This window comes from Drosophila sulfurigaster, chromosome 2R (genome assembly GCF_023558435.1).
Source record: "Drosophila sulfurigaster albostrigata strain 15112-1811.04 chromosome 2R, ASM2355843v2, whole genome shotgun sequence".
Classification (NCBI taxonomy): Eukaryota; Metazoa; Arthropoda; class Insecta; order Diptera; family Drosophilidae; genus Drosophila; species Drosophila sulfurigaster.
Window position 1 is genome coordinate 8,846,808 of NC_084882.1, and position 20,389 is coordinate 8,867,196.

At 37.2% G+C, this 20,389-nt stretch overlaps 1 protein-coding gene across 3 annotated transcripts in view; it reads left to right on the forward strand.

Moving 5' to 3' along the window:
- The window catches only part of LOC133838867 (neuroligin-4, Y-linked), a 77,357-nt gene extending 64,482 nt beyond the window's left edge, over positions 1-12,875 (forward strand). For all 3 annotated transcript variants that reach the window (XM_062270100.1, XM_062270099.1, XM_062270098.1), the window contains 9 exons: positions 2,018-2,248; positions 3,047-3,244; positions 3,318-3,710; positions 4,358-4,394; positions 6,504-6,716; positions 8,647-8,785; positions 8,865-9,016; positions 9,134-9,246; positions 9,854-12,875. In XM_062270100.1, the coding sequence (XP_062126084.1) occupies positions 2,018-2,248; positions 3,047-3,244; positions 3,318-3,710; positions 4,358-4,394; positions 6,504-6,716; positions 8,647-8,785; positions 8,865-9,016; positions 9,134-9,246; positions 9,854-10,989 (2,612 nt within the window). In that variant the 3' untranslated portion in view covers positions 10,990-12,875. The remainder of the gene's footprint in view (positions 1-2,017; positions 2,249-3,046; positions 3,245-3,317; positions 3,711-4,357; positions 4,395-6,503; positions 6,717-8,646; positions 8,786-8,864; positions 9,017-9,133; positions 9,247-9,853) is intronic.
- Positions 12,876-20,389: the final 7,514 nt, after the last annotated feature.

A 20,389-nucleotide genomic window follows, 5' to 3' on the forward strand; every position in this document is an offset into this window, starting at 1 on the left:
CTCATTTGTAAAGGGAAACAAATAATTTATTTACATGCAAATGAAAGGCTTCAAGGCATTCATACTTCGGATGATTAGCTTCGAATTGATGTCGCCTGTCGAAAATTAATATAAGCCTGACGTAAATAATAAATTAATTTCGAAAAGTTAGATTTTAAAGTGACATTTTGAAAGTTAATTTCAAAAATCACAATTTAATAACCAGTTCTATATTGTTTTTCTAGCAACTTTAAATTAAGAATTTAATCGCACCATGGCTTAAGGAAATCATAAACCTCAGAGTTATTGTTAAGTATTCATAATTTCACACAAGAACTTTGTACGAAATATATTTTTGGTTTAATGTGTTAACTTTTGTTATAGCACAGGAATTTTGTGACTTTAACTAACACAGCGTTGGCGTGACTTTGCGACTACGTGTGCGAGAATGGCTTAAACCAAGCCGTTAAGTTGGCATCTCGCAACACCTAGCTGAATGAAACTCATTGAATTAGCGTGCGAGGTGTGAATCTGCTCAGAGCTGCGACCTAAAATAGATATTGACATTGGTTACGCTCTGCAGATGACGATGCTGCTCGGAGACAAGAGAGAGATGAAGAGTGATAGGTGAAAGTATGTTAAGCAAGTTGATGTAGCAGGCTGGGCTGGATTGTGGCATTCATTGTCTGCGACTCGTGTCATTGTTGGCGCTATTTATAAAAGTCAGTGACACAGTAACTCGTTTTCCTTGCCAGCCTTCTACTGTGTGTGGGTTTGGTGCTCGTTTTGCCACTTCTAACTCTTGCCCCCGCCACCTTGCATTCTCTCTCTCCCACCACAACTCTTTTTTCCGCTTTGATAAGCAAGTTCTTTTGTTCCAGTACATACTATATATATACTATATATATTTTTCTCGAAAAAAAAGAGGAAGCAAAGAAAGGAGAGTGGAGAAAAAAACGTTTTATATATGGGCACATGCTCATATTCCTTTTGTTATTTTTGTTGTTGGCGCTTTTGTTCGAGCTCCCATGTGGCAAGTCTGCCTGCTGCAGATACATGCACTCAGCCACAGACATAGACACAGATACAGATATAGATGCTGGGATATGTATCTGCAAAGATGCTGCAGCACTCTGCACCAGATACATTTTAGTATCTGTGATGAATGCATTTTGAGTGCAATTTTGTATTTTTAGTTGAATTAAATCTGAGGATGAACTTTAAAAGAGACGACAGCCGCATTTGGCCTAGAAAACTTTCTCGTTGGTAATGATGATACATTCTACGAGAATCCACAAAAGTCTTTATCCCTACATGGCTCCAACTAATCTCGTGTATCTTCTCTCCACTCTTTCTGCACATTCTGAAAGGTTTTCCTTTTCAATGGGAATGTGCAAATATGCTTAGCTCAGACACGTGTCAGGACAATGAGAAAGGGATGAGTAGCCATCGATGACTTTGCTACTTCAGCCTCTTTTGGGCTCGGCACTCGAAAAAAGAGTTGTTTTCTTGTAATTTGCCTATTTGGGGCTTAGACGCTCATTTGTCTTTTGCTTTGTGGAAACCAAATCCGCTCAAGACATTGTTTACCTAGACTCTTATCTCTATCTATCTGAGACAATGGGAACAACCCTTTCGGTACTCCCTACGTACTTTCTTCAGCCCTCCCCCCACAGACATTCATGTCAATGTTGATTAATGGCCAACGGGTCGTCTTAGCCTGAGCCTTTAGTCAGGATTGAAGTCCTTGACATCATACATTTAAATGCAAATTACTGGGTAATACTCTTCGTTATACATATAAGTCGATAACCATAAAATGCAGCGACCATTACGAACAGTTAGTTGTCTGCTCCACAGGATAATTTTATTCCTTTTTATTAAACTTTTGTTCTTTTTTTTTGGCAAAATCAATTGAGAAATTCCAATTTATTTGGCCTGCAGTTATCTGCAATTGAAAAGTTGCCCATTAATGGACAATCAACTGATTTTATTTCTCTTTTAATACGTTCTTTTTTTGTGTCTAATTATTTTGCAGTCGGTTCGCGGGACTCATCGAGCAGTGGCAGCAGCTCTGGCAATTCTGGTAGCTCTTCGTCGTCGTCCTCGTCCTCATCCTCGTCGTCTGGTCCGGCCAAGTATCCGGTACTGGTGTTTGTGCATGGCGAATCATATGAGTGGAACAGCGGCAATCCCTATGATGGCTCTGTACTGGCTAGCTATGGGCAAATATTAGTGGTAACCATAAATTATCGCCTCGGAGTATTGGGTAAGTGCCTCGCATACTTTAAATGCTAATGGTAATTGATATGCTGGTCACATCGAGGCAGCCAAGTGCAGTGAATCGAGCCAAATGTTGCCAACGTGTCCACTGTTCGATTCACTTTTAAGCCACTGCAGCAGCACATCCGTTGACAGCAGCAGCAACTGCAGTGGATTGCCCAGCCTCATTGCCCTTTCTATAATCTAACAAATTTAGTTCGAGGCCAACGGAAAATCCGATACAGTGGAGATATCTTAACAAAATTAGAGAAGCTAAAAGAGTCATTAACTCATTAACATTTTAATAGCAAAAGTGAATAAACTAAAGATAACGTATTAACGGTATACACATAAATTCAAACAGTTTTAAATATATGTAGATAGGTAAATCATAATAAATTAATAAAAAAAAAAATTAACTGTAAATTATTACCAAAAAAAAATAAATGAGAATTATTAATATATAGTATATTTGCAAGGCAAATTAGACACAAAATAACCAGATATTTGCCACAGTAGAAATTAAAATGCACACGAAATTAGTGTGACCTCATTTGCTACTGGCTGTCTGGCATGATATTTTCTATTTGCTGCTGCGGAAACGGAAGTGCTGACATCATGATTTGCATGCGTGACTGTACGTATTTTCACAAGTGTTGCACACTCATGTTTTTGACATTTTAAATGGCTGTCGAGCCGGCAGACACGATTAAATTTTCATTTTTCACCACACACGGCTAATCGATGCGCAAGAAAATGCAGATGAATTATGAGCCAATTTGCCCGGCCACAACTATTTTTGCAGGCTTTCTGAATGCCAACACGGATCGCTATTCAAAGCTGCCTGCCAATTACGGCCTGATGGACATCATTGCAGCCCTGCACTGGCTAAAGGAGAATATTGCCGCCTTTGGCGGCGATGCAAACAGCATTACACTGGCAGGACACGGCACTGGGGCAGCCTGTGTGCACTTTCTCATATCTTCCATGGCCGTTCCAGAGGGTGAGTGTTACATACATATGACACAATCGCAAAAGGAATTTTCCTCATCCACTAAGGTCGCCGTCATTTGCAGGTCTTCTCTTCAATCGTGCCATCCTTATGTCAGGTTCTGGCCTAGCGCCCTGGTCCTTGGTCAGCAATCCGGCAAAGTACGCAGCCATTGTGGCCCATCATGTCAACTGTGCCTCAGATCTGCCACATGCCCATCTAATGAAATGCTTGCGGGAAAAGACCCTTGAGCAACTTCTCAGTGTGCCCATCCGACCACCAGAATTTGGTTTTGCCTTTGGCCCCAGCATTGACGGCGTTGTCATCGATGGCGGAGACTATGTGCCGCCTGCCCCCGGCTCCCCTGCCGCCCAGGCTCAGGCACAGGCATCAACTGCCGCAGGCAACGGACTTGGCGGAGAGGCGGGCATTGCTGCGGCTGGTGGCTGGGGTACGCCTGGGCAGCTAGAAAACATCGGTAAGAAGTCGTTTATTTAATTCCTTTAATTCAACAAATTTAAGTGAAATAAGTAAGAAAGCTAAAAGTAAGAGAAATACCCGCCATTTTGAAAAGAAGAAATAAGCGGAATTATTCTTAAAATATACCGAATTAATCAACTAAGCAATTCTAAAATATACCGAAGGCTTTATTGGGTCTATTGATATAAATTCAAAATATATCATAGAGTTCAAAATATACCAGATTGTTAGCAAAAGTAATCAGAAATTAGTCTTTTTTTCTACAGTTCTTACGCAAAGTTACAATAGACTTCTATCTTGGGGGTTGCGTGTGTAACTGTGTACTTACAGTTATTTTATAATTCGAAAGCTAAAACATGTTTTAAGTTTCGGTTTTACCGATTTTTAAGAAATCTATATATTTTAAAAACTTGTTATAAACTAATGGATTAATGCATTGCGTTTTTGTTCACTCTTTTCTTACATGTCGACGCTGCTGTTGCTGTTACTGCTGCTGTTCTACCTGATGACGACTTGCACTTGTGAACTGCCATGTTTGTTGACGCCATTAACACACACTCGCACTCGCACTCGCTATCGCACTCACACTCACTCATTCATTCACACTCGCACACGCGCGTGTGTTGGCGTTTTTAATTAATGCAGTATTAATGAGAAAAACTGCCATTAACAAGTTGTCAAGGTAAGTTTTTTGCGGCTTTGGCTTGACTCGTCTCGTCTCGTTTCGTTTCGTCTTAACTCGACTCAACTCGGCTGGCCTACCCAGCGATGCTTAATTATTTTTTGCCTCAGCACACTCACACACGAAATACACCCGCATCTACATACGCACGCACGCACACACACAATCGCAAAGACACACAGCTGCAGTGAGGCCCTAAAAGTATGCAATGTAATTAATTTAAAGTTTCGACTTTGCCGACATTTGCGTGCTTTGTTGGCTGGTAAAAGATTTTATCTCGCCGCGGCGAACATTCAAAATGGCGTCAGCTTAGGCAGCGATAAGCTTTGAGTTTACACAAGCTGTACCAAGTTGACCATACCCAATACACACGTACACACAAGCCCAAACCACACACTGGCTTGTAATTAATTTATGCACATTAACCACGCGAATGTGAGGCAACGTTTTGCAATACAATTACAGCAGAAAAGGCCATGCATGAAAGGTTGGAGGGAGGGAGGGAGAGGGTTGGTAAATATACATAGGTGAGCGTGCTTATTGTTTTGGCACTGCCGCTTGATTTATGCACTTTGTGCAGAACCATTTTGCATTGTTAATTTATATTATTAACAGCTAATTAGCTGCGATTTCATAAATAATGTGTGTTTCGCACAACTTTGATGCAAGCGATAACGAATTGTAACTGAACTGAAATTCATATGAATGAAAAAGAGCTAAAATAAAATTTAATTTTTTTTCAGATTTATGTATTGTATGAATTTTTCTGATTTATGTATTGAATATATTAAGCAATTGAATCAGATTAAGCAATATAATACCTTTGCAACACATTTTAGCTTCTATAGAAAAATGTTATGTGAACAAGTTCAATTAGAAATCAAACGAAAACTTTGCCATGTTAAAAGTAAATAGAAAATCTGTCAATTTGCGAATAATTACGAAGGATAATTACTTCCAAATACGAAAACTAAGAGAAGAATATTTGGTTGCTTGTAGGGCACAAAACCAGGAATTGATGGAAGGGGAAATGATTGAGGAAATGCGGAAGCGAGCAAAAGGCTACCCATTTACCTACTTAAAGGCATGTGGTACTTGTTAATGTCTGTGAACACACACGTAAAGCAACACTAGGGATCTATGTGAATGCAGTTTACATTACGAGTACGAGCTGACTGACCTCTTACTGCAAGTGTATCCCTTGCTTAGTAAGGTGAAGTTGGGCTTTGTAGACTGTCAGTGCCCAAGAGGCTATTAGTCAGACAGACTCCGTAAGGAGTTTAAATATTTCTTTGTGCACATTTAAAAGCAATTTGCTTTCAGGCAAACGGTACACACTCATGTGTGTAGTACATGGATATTTTAATACAAAAACACACAGATCAGAATGTTTTCTTGATACTCACACTAAAAGAATTCCATTAAACACATGGCACAAAGAGAGAGCAACGAATAAAATAAAATGTTGCAGAATAAAATGAAATGCCTGTGTCCTAAGCAAAATACGAGTACTAAATATATACTATGTTGTAAACAACAACAACAACAGCAAAAACTACTTTATCTAAGGCAAATAAGCAAAAGTAAATTTTAAGTACTGCTGGCTGGCTGGCAGATGTTGAAGTGCAACGTAAGTAACTCAAAGATACTTTTTGGTCAAACTACAAAATTTTGACTATGAGAGCAACTGCAAGCAGGAGTATCTCGAGTTGCGTGTTTATCAAGAGTTTTTGGCCAGCTTGAAGGGCTGTTAAAGTTTCCTGCAAATGAATTAGTTTAACTTTTTGGACATTTTGCTGTGGTTTCCTTACGCCGAGATAAATGTTTGCTAAAACTTGTAACTGATGAATCACTTGCTTCTAAGTTCTTTGACAAATTTTGTAATCAGTTTGCCACAACTCCTAAAAATGCAATACATTTTTATGGAAATTACGCCAAGCCGTTTGCCGCGATTACTTAATCGATTGACTTTATGAGTGTCTTTGGAAAATTGTGTGCTTAATTTCACAGCAATCCCATTGAGTTGCGTTGAAAGTGGCAGTGGGAAATTCGCATCTTATAACGTAACACAGATATATTCATGAACCTACGCACTTTGCTCATTTTCAGATACGACCTGATGGCTGGCGTGACACGTGCCGAAGCCTTTTTCAGCTTCAATTCGGGAGACGTGCAATATGGCATCGAGGCGGATCGACGCTCGAGAATTTTAAAGGCCTACGTTCGAAACACGTACACATTTCATTTGAACGAGATATTCGCAACGATTGTCAATGAATACACCGACTGGGAGAGACCGGTGCAGCATCCAATTAATATCCGGTGAGTAATTGCGTTTGTTGTACTCGGCGAACTGTCTGCGGCAAAGTAACCCGATGGCCCCCAGGCCTGTGATTGTTACATTCTCTTGCCCTATGGAGCATGGGGGTAGCGTTTGTGCCAAATAAATATTTCGTTCTTAATTAAATGCGAGCTGTTTCATTCAGCCGTGCCCAAACACTCCTTATTCCACACACACACAAGCTTATACTTCACCTGCTGCCAGAGGAGTTTTCAATTAAAGCAGCTTAAATGAATCTTGATTTCAATCTTATGGCAAGTGAAATGCAAATTTTTATGCCTGCTCGCCTGCCCACCTGCCTGTCAGTCTTCATAAATAATTACCTAGGGAAATGCACAACGCTCACAGTTCCATATTCAATGCTCAATACTCAATGCTCAATGCTCGATGTTCGATGTTCAATTCAATTTATGGAGTCAAATACCCGCCCCACAATTGTGCATATATAGCATAGAGATTCGTCTGGCACAACCTGGCACATAAGTGATATGAAATTGCATATGTGCAGTCATAAATGATTTGCTTTTGCTTTTGCCTTTGATTTTTATCAATATTTATGTTTGCGTCTAGGCAACTACAAAAACAACATTACACAAATAAATGCATATTGACTTAGTATTGACTATGCCACACAATTTATTTGTTAAATTGCTGAATACAAGTACGAGAAGAATCATTGAATACATAATTTAATCAGAATACATTTTGGTCTTTCAATAAATGAAAAAAAGATTTCCGCTGCTGCGTCTCCCTCGCTCGCGTATACTTAATAATTCTCATTTCGGAGTCCAATTCAGCATTTGAGTTATGCAAAAGTTGTTGCTTTTGTGCAAACGTGCGTTCAGTTGGCTGCAATGAAGCAGCAAACGGTTCACGCTTGATCTCTATAACAAATCGTCAGGCTGCTGCTGTAAAATATGAAAACCCAACGACAAATAGATTTAAAATATAATAAATATTCCATAAAGCTATTTCGACTGTTTAGTATTCATATAACGTGCTGAGATTTAGAAAATGATATGTTAAACATTTGAATTCATTATTTGTATGATGACGCTTTACAAAGTAAAATACAAATGGAATTTGAGTGAGACATAAGGGATTCCAATTAATTTAAATGCCTTTAATGAATTGAAACTTTAAGTAGAGTTTTGCTTAATTTGATTTTAAAACTATTAAATTCACTTTTGTATTTATTGTTTATGATAAGAATGAACGATAATAATGTTTTAAGTTTGCATTACTCCAAAGACAAACTTTACAAACTTATGTTAAGTAAATGTTTGCGCACAGAAACTATCTATTATTTTGAGATACTTTGACTGCATTTTGAAAGAGTAAAAACAAAAGTTCTTGTCACTGACGAAGAATAATGTTTATGTTGTAAGTGTATACATATGTACTAGAGAATGTATGTTGTATACATCGTGTATAGAATAATATTCAACGATAGACTGGACTTTTTATTGCCGACGCTCTGCAACGGGCGAGATACGTATGCAAATGTGGCAAATGGTTTTTATTCAAATTTCGCACTGGTGCATTTCAAATGCATAAAGAACATGAAAATAAAAAATATGAAAACATAGCAAAAAACTCTGACAAAATTGAGCATAAAAAACAAGTAAAACGTTTCAAATCAGTCGCAACAAAATATAATATTTTTGCCAAAATAGGCTTAGCAAACGTTGAGCGCACTCGAAGGCAACTGCTTTACTGGCGGGGAGGACAGGTAAACAGTTGTGAGTGCAGCCAGAGTGGCACTCAAAGTGGCTTGTTAGTGGCACACTTGAGCGCAACTCGATGCTGCAAATAGCCGGAAAATTGCAGTACAAAAATTGTTATTTGATTTTTACACTCTCTTTCATCCGCTTTCGCATTTCTATATCTGTATCTGTTCTCCACTTGCAGAGATGAAACTTTAGAGGCTTTAAGCGATGCCCAGGTTGTTGCACCTGCTGCTCAAACCGTTGATTTACATTCCGCGGATCATCGCAACTCGTATCTATATGTCTTTGACTATCAGACCCGATTCGGTGACTATCCACAGGTAAGTTGAAACAAAAGTCCAAGCACCAGCTTTGCAATTGCATTTCAAATACAATTTTCAATTTCATTCTTTAAAACAGCGTCAGGGATGCATCCATGGCGAAGACTTGCCGTATATCTTTGGCGCACCACTCGTCGGCGGTTTAAATCATTTTACTCGCAACTATACGAAAACCGAAATCAGTCTATCGGAAGTTGTAATGTTTTACTGGTCCAACTTTGTGCGCACCGGGTAAGTGTTGATTGGGTCTGTGGTCGATCGAAACAAACCAACAGCCAACGTAGCCAGCCAAACATCATCCCAACTCATTTCCCACAATTGCTTTCCTCAATTTACGCAAATATATAGCAATCCAAATGAACAAATGGAAACGGAACACGGCAGCCGACAGGAGCGCAGTCGCTACAAGACCATCGAATGGACGGCCTATGAGAGCGTACACAAGAAATACTTAAATTTTGGTTAGTATGCACGTCGATTATTATAATAACGTAACATAACTTTTAATGAAGCATTAAATCATTTTTTTGGGTAGAAGTTAAATGTTTATACCAGATTTGAAATGAAGACGTGTAGACTTCACTTTACATCTATAGTCATTAATATATTAGTTGAATGAAATACGATAATTCTCTGGGCTTTCTTAGTTCTTAATCTTACTAAAGTTTAACACTAACACATTCAAAAAATTTTCACTTTGTATAATTCAATAGAAATGTTAATAAATAGGCACTTCGATTATATTTCTGAAATTATTAGGTCCACATAGTGGACTTCACAACACTTCTGTCAAAAAGAAGCCAAAGAGGAGAGATAAATCAAATGTGACCAGACTTTATGCCTTCAAAGATATTGTATCGATAATTTTAAGTAGCGATAGTTTCTTATCGATTGGGGAAATAATAACAATTGGATTTTAATAATTGTTATTTAATATTCACCAGTGATTTTATAATTTGAATCCAATTTTAGTTTTACATTTTGGTAAACATTTAATTAGAATTGAATGATGTTTTTTTTTCCACCAATGACAACCATTCCAAATTGTTTTTATTTACACTTATACAGATACTAAACCCAAGCTGAAGAATCATTATCGCGCACATCGACTCTCTTTCTGGTTGAACCTTATTCCGGATCTGCACAAGCCAGGCGGAGATAATGTGCCTGCTGCCCATCATCAGCTGCATGACGACGACGAGTTGGACAACAACATTGCGAACGATGCCTCGGTGAAGCCATTGAATCCATCCTACACCTCGAGGGGCGCTAATGCGGCGGCGATTGGCAACTTTACAGTATTTCAGAATCAAGTGTTTTCATTGCTGAACCTCAGCTCACCATCCTCATCGCTGCAGCGGAATGGAACTCGATACGGCGCTGGCAAGATCTACCCAGACGATATGCTGGATGCAGAGCATGGAGGTGCTGCGAGTGCTTCGCAGGATAACGATGGATTTGCCGCCTACTCAACGGCATTGAGTGTGACCATTGCCATTGGCTGCTCACTGCTGATACTCAATGTCCTGATCTTTGCTGGCGTCTACTATCAGCGGGACAAGACCCGTCTCAGCGAGCCACGAACACAGACGAAGCTGAAGCGACAGGAGAACGGCCAAATGCCGAACAATATATGCGGAGATCTGGAAACGTTGACCATACATGCGAAAAGCGATCCGGCAACCATACTGTCGCATCATCATGCCATGCAGCATCATCAGCTGCCGCCGCCGGAGTTTGCGGATATTCCGCATCGGGCACCGCCGCCACCGAAGCATATGAAATCCTCAATGCAGGACGGCAGCCAGGGGGCGGGAGGAGGTGGTGGTGGGATGCTGCCACCGCCACATTCGCTGCAGGTACTCGGGAATCAGTGTGGCACGCTGACCAAAAAGAGCTGCATGAAGCAAACACAGGCAGCACAAGCGCAACAGCATTCGCCCGCCCAGCAGCAGCAGCACGTCGTCACACATCAGCAGCATCAGCAACATTTGCAGAATCATCATAATCAAAGCATGACCACTGTCCTGACCACTGCTGGCGGCCTGATACCAGTGCCAACCCCGCCCACAGTGCCAGTTATTGTGGCAACCACAACGCAGCAGCATGGCCAGCAGCAACAACAGCAGCAGCAGCAGCAACAACAACAGCAGCAACAGCAATCACAACAGCAACATCCACTGATGGATGAGCTTCGTGTGTGACATTAATTGACGGTGCGTTTTAAATGTGATCTATAAGCTAAGATCTTGAAGCGCACAGTCCGCAAACTGTTTCAACTGAGTGTGTATGCGTGTGTGAGTGATAAGTGTGAGAGTGACTATGTATGTTGAATGTATGTGTGTGTGTATGCAATTAGTCAGTCAACTGTGTTAAAATAAATGTTCATTGTTCGCTTTTCTTTGCTGTCTGCTGTGAATGTACGAATTGTTGCTTGTTGATTTTTAACATCAATTTTATTGTACATATATAAATGTGTAGTTAAGTTTTCTTGTTGTTTAAGACCCTCGTTATGTGAAATAAGAAAATTCAACTGAGTTCTTCTAATTCTTTCTTATTTAGAATTAACTTTTTATAAACTTGTTGAGCCACTCACAAAGTCAAGAATTTTTGACTTCTTTTTCAACATAACATAATTTTGATTTTCTGCATTTCACAACTAGCTGTATATAATTTCCTGTTAAATAACTAACTGTCTAGGACCAATATTGAACTCTACTTTAGCTATTGGTCAGCAGCTCAAAACAAAACAATTTATATGCAAACATGGTAGAGAATGAGGTTAAAATAATATATGAAATGAATTCAAAATAGGAATATATATATATGAAGTGAAATATTTATGTATAAATGAAACCAATATAAATGTTATTCTTCCAAAGACTGAATTAAAATTGTATGTGTACGACGAGTATGTGTGTAAATAATACTAGCTATTAAATATTCGTTATAAGCTGTACAACAACAACATAAAACAACAAATCAACACACTTTCCAACTAGCCTAAAATATATAGTAAACATAACAAAACACAGCAAATGTTGCAAGTCACAACAAAAGTCTCCCAACAATAAAAATCAACAAATATTTTGCGGACAACAGTTTGTTTAGTTTCTGCGTAAAACAAAACTCTGATAAAGCCTATAAAAACCTTTGTAGCCAATTCCCATAGCAAACACAAGACAGAATTTTTGGTGTCGAATCAAAAACAAAATAAGAGAAATTGATATTGTTAGTTGTAAGTATGCAGCTACTTTGTTACGCGAAAAAAAACTAAACTAAATATTTGCCTAGATATTAATAAACAAAAAGAATATAAATACGACAGAAAGAAGTTCAACAATTAAAATGAGCATAAACTAGTAAGAAGTCTCTCATAGTCCAATGCGCTCAAAATAGCATACATATACCCTGTAATGCCTCTATTTAAAATATCCTTCTTCCATTCAGTTTGTAAGTAAGTTCCACAGCATTTATTTCGCTTAATTACATACCTTAATAACCCTTTTCGGCATTATTTTTTTTTTGCGGATTTGGGGGTATATGTGAACAGGAAAATAGTTAAAAATTCAATTAGACGGAAATGAATATGCGCAGAAACATATACGAAATAATATGTTCAGTTATTAATTTTAAGTACCTATTTACTAACAAATGCCGAAAATGTAATTAAAAATTAATATAGAAATGAAAATGAGATGCGCATCACGAATTGCGAGAAACGTCATGAAGCAGCTCATTATAAGGAAACAGTGTGAAAATTACAACAATTAAATTGCGCGCATGTGGATACTAATTGTAAATTACATAAAAAAATACACGAAAAATATAAATGACAGCAAAACAAATAGCAAAAACGAAAACGTATTTAGTCGCAGTAAAACCAAATTATAGAAAATGAAATGAATATGTAAAACTTTATAGCTTATGTGTATGCGTATATATAGTTAATTGTAATGATGTAAAACTAGCATAACTATAGCGAAAACAAACAAAAAGAAAAAAAAAACAAATGAGAAAAAAACAAACAAAATACAGACGTAATAACAAATACCAAAACATATATGCATATTTATAGTGTATTGCATAATTGAACAAGCGAATGAAAAAAGAAAATGATATAATTAAAACGTAAATTAATTACAATTTATTACATTAGAAATGTGTACGAGTGAAAAATTCGAAAAAAACGATTAAACTGGAAAACTAAAAAAACACAGAATAAATTAAACAACAATGGAAAAACTGTTAAGAAAACTGTTTCAGCAACAGTTTCAAAAGAACATTTCAGATGGAAAAGACAAATTTGAGTAATAATAAAATTACAAAAAAGTAAAAAAAATATAAATAAATATTTAAAAAGACTATTTATTCAATGGGGTTAAAAGTTTCAGCTTGAAGTGTCTTTAAGACTTTCTCTTGTCTGCGAGAAAAAGTATACAAAGTTTTAAAGCACCCCTGCAAATGGAAGCGTAAATAAATGGCAATAACGAGGACTTTAAGAGGCAGTTAAGACGCAGGATATATAGCAAACGACGAGTTCAGTGTGGTCTGCAGCCATATTTGTTTCGTATAAGAAGTCACACACATATGCACATACACCGAAAGAATCGCACGCACACACAGACACGCACAGCTGTTAACCAAATATTCCGATGGCTTGGCAACTATATAAAAGAACTGAGTCCTATAATGCTCCCATTGATACATAGACTACATATAGAAAGCGAACGATAGATAAAAAGCAGCACACACACAAAAAAGAAAAACCATTGAAAATAGATTTATTATGCAAATTTGCTAAAGCATAAGTGAATACATCCCAGACGACTTTTATATACTCATTGCCCATGAGAATGGCTAGAGAAGGTATCATACGCCAGGGTAAATATATGCATTAATAAAACCCATGGAGTACAACAACACTCAGGTGATAAAGAGTTCTGAATTTGTGTTAATTGTCTTGCATTACATACAAATTCTTAAGTAAGATGATAATATGTAATTAAATGGTAATATATAGTTAATGAAGATAGTCAGCTACTTATAACTAATTTAATTTTAAAACTATACACTTTTGATATATACTATATGTTTACTTAAGCAATATGATAAAATATGTTTGCTGGTATTCTCTTCAGTATTATCATTTAGAGGATATGTGTTAGTCCATCACAACGTACTCTTTTTTCCCTTGTTTTATAGCATACATGGTGCAAGACTTAACTGCTTAATTTATAAAAAAGAACGAGTTCAAAAAAAACGAAAGGAAGGACGGAAAGTTAAAAGCGGGCGTGGCTTTTGTCTACTCTAAATGTTTGCCCCATGCCAAGAAGCAGTAGTTGATTGGCAGTGTGGAGTTTCTAGGACTAGGAGCTTCATCTATATGTAAAGCTTGCATAATTCACATGCGTAATTGAATAAAAACATTTTGGCTAAATTGCTGGCAGCAGCATCGTTTGCTGCTTTCTAACCATTTTCTTGGCTTAAGATTTGCGTGATTTTTATTAGTTGCGATTTTCAGCTATGCTGCAAATCCAATAGAGCTACACATTACACATACACAGACACACTAGCTAAACTGGAGGAAATGGAAAATGAATACCAGGAGCAACGAACCATATAGCAGGCATTGGGCCAAGGAACTTAGAGCTGGCAACTTGGCACATAATCCCTTTAAATGTGTACTGGAAGCTGGTGCTGAAAGGGGAATTTCATTTCAACAAAAATTCTAGTCTCCTCTCCCCCTTTTTTTTGTAGTTTTGCATGTGTTGTGTTTCGTTAACATTGGGGTAGAGGGAGGCGTGTCTGTAAGTGGGCGGGTGGCTGCCACATGCTGTGCCTAATTTATTAGCACAAGCTCGAAAATTAAATAATAAAAGCTTTGCAAGTGGCTCTGTGAGAATAGAAATTATCACTTTTAATGTTGCCAAAAAGGTCACGACTCAACAGAGGGAGTCTAAGAACTGAATGGACGATGACGATGGTGAAGGAGGTTCGAACTGGATCTCGAACTGGAGCTGTGTAGTTTAGATGGGCGTGGCGCCAAGCGGCCAACTTTTAGCGTCGAAAGTTGGTAATTTATGTTGCCAAATCTATTTGAAATTGCTTTATACGCTAATAAAAGTATTTGCAAAACAAGCAACTCAATTTAAGGTGAAATTTTTCCAGAGCTAAAATAAATTGACGGGACTCGCCTCTTAGCACTCATGTGAATAATCTAATGTAATGTTTTTATGCCCTTTTAAATAATATTGCATTTACCAAAAACAGTAAAATAATGTATATCTTTATTAAAAAATATATTTCCTTAACATTTAATAGCCAGTTATCTCTTAAATATAATTTATTTAGAGAAAGAAAAACCCTTGGTTAGAGTATTTTAATTCTAAGCAAAATTCTTTTAGAAAACGTAGAAGAAAAAGTATATCACACTAAACTCCATGGCAACGACTTTGTCCAGTTAAAAAGTTTTTAACACATTTCATTTTATTGCACATCAGCGATAATCCAAACCAAAATTGAGTGCAGAGTTCCGCACAAGAAATCCAATTTGGACTAGCAAAAAAAAATCCATACCAATTCATGCTGCTAAAACGTACAAAAATTTAAAAATTCCACACAATTTGCACAACTTTTCGATGTGATGTAAAAAACTAGATGAAAGTGTAAAAAGTTGAATGGAACTCGCAGCAATCGTCGTACCGTAGCAGTTTCAACGACAAACTTTATTTCCAGCAATTAGTTTGTATTATTTTTCAGCTCACTTTTCAAATACACACACACACACATACACATACTATCTATGTGGTGCAGCATTTTTCAACTTTGTAAATATTTATTTACGCTTTTTTCGGGCAGAGCAGGTATTTGGCCAAAAATCAACAGAGTTCATGCCCTACGATCTTTGAATGCCACATAAAGTTTTATTAGTTGTCGACCAATATATCTGATGGTTGAAATGTCTGCAGAAAAAATGAAACGCTTGTAAAAGCAAAACTTTATGTATTGTCTTCTCATTGTTGGAATAACTTTGTTACTTCCCTTTTTTTTAGGCCAATGGATCCAGATTTGTAACAAAGCGGCCATGAACTCTGCTCTACATTTTTCAAAGTGTTATACTTACTATGATATATATATTTTATTAGCCCATTAAGATAAACAATACCTTACACCTCACCTAAACAGAAAGGAACAAACGTGATAAAATCAAAAAGAAAATCTTGAATCAAGATTGTTTGATGTCAAAATTTAACCAAGAAGGTTTTCTTAAAGTATTCTTAAATCAAAATTGAAATTGATTGAAAACACCTCAAAAATGAACCATATAAACAAAATCTTAAATAAAGATCAAACAACCTTAAATTTAGGTTATTTAAAATAAAACCAAAAAAAAAGATTGTGTTTTTTTTTACCCATTTATGTATGTTATTAACTAATTATTTTAAAATGATTTAAGATAAGAGATGCCTTACTGAGCTAACAGCAACAACACCAAAAATTAGGATCTAATTTTAAAGGAAGGGAATTATCAACATTTAAAAAAACAAGAACAAATTTTTTTTTTTTTTTAAAGATCGAAAAGTCCTTAAATTAAGATTTACAATTGTCTTTTTAATCTAGAACAAAACATTCTTGAATCAAGGTTTTAATCTTAAAATAGGATTTATTAATCTTAAAATACAAGTTAAGTATAAAATCTTGATTTAATATTTTTCAAACTAAAAATCTTATTTCGAGATTGTTTTTTGTTTATTTAAAAAAAGCTATTTAGAGAAAACACTTTGATAACTTTTGATATTAATTGGGTAAATTTGATTCTCACTATTTCCAATCACAATTGATACGAAGATAACGCAAAACAAATTTCAAATTCAAAATTGTTGACTAGGTCATCGAATCTGTGCGCTGTATTCGATGGCTGTCAATAGCTTTGAGTGGCCCGACAAGTGTCGCATGTCGTTCCATCTAATGTTAAGCTACTTTTCATGTACCTTAGCAGCATAACCTTCCCTCGTCATTCCGCTCCCGGTTTACCGCATCCCCTTCTAATACACTGTACACTATATCGAACGTTGTGCACGAATGCACAGAGAGAGCACAGCAGCTCTCCTGAGCTTTCAACGACCGTTAAGCAACGCAATTATTCATGTTTATGATGCGATGACGTTGTGCTCTTCTTCCGCTATCCCCTTCTTATCATGCAGGCCCCCAACGACTTAATACTTAAATAATCAAAGCAGTAGTTGCCAGCACAGAATTGTAGTGTACCAAAACCTTATCAGGCTTTAGAAGGCACTGATTGTCCGTGATCGAGCTTGGTAGGTTGCGTATTCTTGCTATGCTCGGTTCTAGCTCGTCGGATTGGTCGGGGTTCTTCCTCACTCGATCACTTGCGGCTACGCTAACACATGCAAATAGTTAATACGCAGACGGAATATACAAAAAGAAAGCTTTATAGGAATCAAAAAGAACAATAAAAAGAGTTTTCGCGCCGACACACGCTTTAGTGGAGTTTTCTTCTAAGAAATTACCTAGTAGAGGAATCTAGATGTTGAGTTCCTCATCTCTACCCTCCCGACCATGGTAACTTTCGATTTTTTTATAAGTTACCCCTACTTTAAATTATATTTAAGTTTTCTATACATTCGACATCTTCCCTTCGTTTACTCGACAGACCATATTAAGCAAAATTAGCAAAACATTATTTCATTAATCACTTCATGTGAAATTTTAATTAATAAAGAATTCATGATACTCCGTTTGTTACATACATATGTGATATGATTACTAATATTTACAAAATTAATTCAAGTCTGAGACGTACTCGTGATAATTTCATTTGATTAACAATTAGGCACATTTATATAATCATTTGTGTCATTAAAGTTACCTTTTGTAACTTCTACTTGTTTAAGTTAACTTACTCAGATGTCGTTTTTCTTACGGTCGTGGTACCATGACGAAGATGAGTGACGATGATAATGTTGTGTTGATAACGATATAATACTATATGAGAAAATATACAGATAATTAATATAAATGTACCAAAATTAGAATTCTTTCATTTTTTTTGTCGTATCCACGAGTATGCCTCAACAATTTTTCATTAGAATTATTAATTTTACGTTTACAAATTTAATACAAAATAACTAGAGGATACAGACGATGTAATTCGTGAAACTTCTCAGCAAATCATAGCAGCATGCAGAAAGATTGATACAATATAAATGAACTTATTGTTGTTGCATTGTGGATTGTGGTACTGTTGTTGTACTATGCACTACTCATCCAGTGTATTCTTGGTTTTCAGGCGTATGTGCCTGTATGTGCTCCGCTAATATTCAAATCAAATTTGCCCGTGATCTCGGGTGTATGTCGGGGACGGTCAGAATCACAGTCTTTTGGTACTCCGTTGGGCAGCCAATCTGGTTGTGATTTCCGACCAAATTTGTGCACCCAATATATAGTTGTTCACTAGGGCCACACGGCGCTCTATAGTTGTAATAGAGGTTGAATGGACCATTAGTGGCCCACCATCCGCCAGTGCCGAGCTCGATGAGCCGAATTTCTGGGGATTCTATGCCTGTATTAATTATGAAATTTATCACTGCACTGTTTATATATTTATTTATATATAGACGTCTATCCTCACATATATTCTCACTTGGGGTCGATCTGGTATTTTTCCACTGCCAGATTATATAATTCGCAGATTCACGTGGGATTATAAAATTCGGTGGCCGACAGACAATAAATACGTCTGCTTTGACTAATTGCTTTTTCTCTAATCTAAGCTCGCTTCACTTTCGACTGTACTCCACTGCACCGCATGGTAAGCCGAGCTTTTGCAAGAGCTTTGCGAAGACAGTGATAAGCAAGTGCAGATAGTGAGATGACTAAGTTAGGGTGCGTCAATATTTAGAACAGCAAAAAAAAAGTTGGGAAATTTGGAACTTCTTTTATTACAATATATTTTTCGCTCACTACACACCCCCACCCCAGATAATGGCACAGGGTATACCCGAAGAGACATTATCGATATCGCCTTACTATTGTGATTTCTTAATTCTTATATCTTTTAAATGAAATGTACCAAGTTTTTTCCCATTTAGATCTGCTAACTCATAATAATAAGAACTACGTTTCTGGATTACTTTTGCCTGAATAAATAAAGGTGCCAACTTTGAACTAAATCTATTTCCAGCATTACTTTGAGTGAAATTCCTGGCAAAAACTACGTCACCAGTATTTAGTTGAACATTTCTGCTTCTTAAGTTGTACCTATTGGCATTCTCTTCATGAACTTGACTTATTTTATTTTTCGCGTCTTGTCGAGCCAATTGTAAAGCATCAGGTGACTGGATTGCAACGTCATCACATAAAAGATCCAAATTACGAAGCAAAGTATAATCTTTTCCATTTAAGATCATATTTTGACCGAAAGCTAAGAAATATGGTGAGTAACCAGTGCTTCGATGCATGGTTGCTCTCAGCGCTCCGCTAATGGCACTTAGATTTGCATCCCAATTAGTATGATCATTGCCAATATAAGCACGAATGGCTGCTAAAACTGACCGATTCAATCGCTCGCTTGCGTTAGCCTGAGGCGAATAGATGGCTGTACAACGATGTGTTATACCAAACTTGGTTAGGAATGCTTCGAATAAACTAGACTTAAATTGTGACCCGTTATCTGTTAAGATGACTTCTGGAACTCCAAATGTGTAAAATATATTATTCTCAAGATAACTACAAATTCTGGGAGCCGTAAACTTCTTAAGTGGAGAAAGAAAATGAAATTTGGTATGGTGGTCTACTAGGACTAACAATCCTATGTTTCCGGACTTTGTTCGGGGATATGGACCTAACAAATCAAGATATAATTTCTGGAATGGCCGGTCCGATGTCATAGGTTTCCCCATAGGCGGTCTTAGTACTACATTAGGAGCTTTTGTGCTGTGACACACATTACACTTTGATATATAATTCCGTATTTGGCTAACCATTCGTGGCCAAAATAGGTATCGTTTTAATTTCTCTACTGTTTTTGCCATGCCACAATGTGCTGAGCCTGGTGCGTCATGAGCTTGATATAGAACTCCCTGAACAAGTCCTGCGGGAACCCATAATTTCCATACATGGTCGTTTTTATACTCACTGCCTTTGTTAAAATCTGTTCGTTTATACACATATCCGTCTACAACTTTAAGGTCAGGTAGTTTGGTTTGATTCAGCTGGATTTTCTCGATCAAGTTCAAGTATTCAACAGATTTAAACTGATCTGCTTGTAAATTCACTATTGGATTAACGATATCGAATTCCTCTACAGATGGTTCATTGCGACGTGAAAGAGCGTCGGCAACCACGTTCTCAGAACCTCGTCTGTGTATAATGGAGAAAGAAAAAGCTTGTAACTTCATTGACCAACGAGCCAGTCTTCCGGATAAATCCTTCTGCCTCATCAGCCACTGCAAAGATGCATGGTCTGTGATTACAAGAAAATCTTGTCCCTCAATATAAGAACGAAACTTCTTTATTCCTTTCAAAACGGCCAGACACTCCAGTTCGGTTACGGAATAGTTACGCTGGGCTTTTGATAGT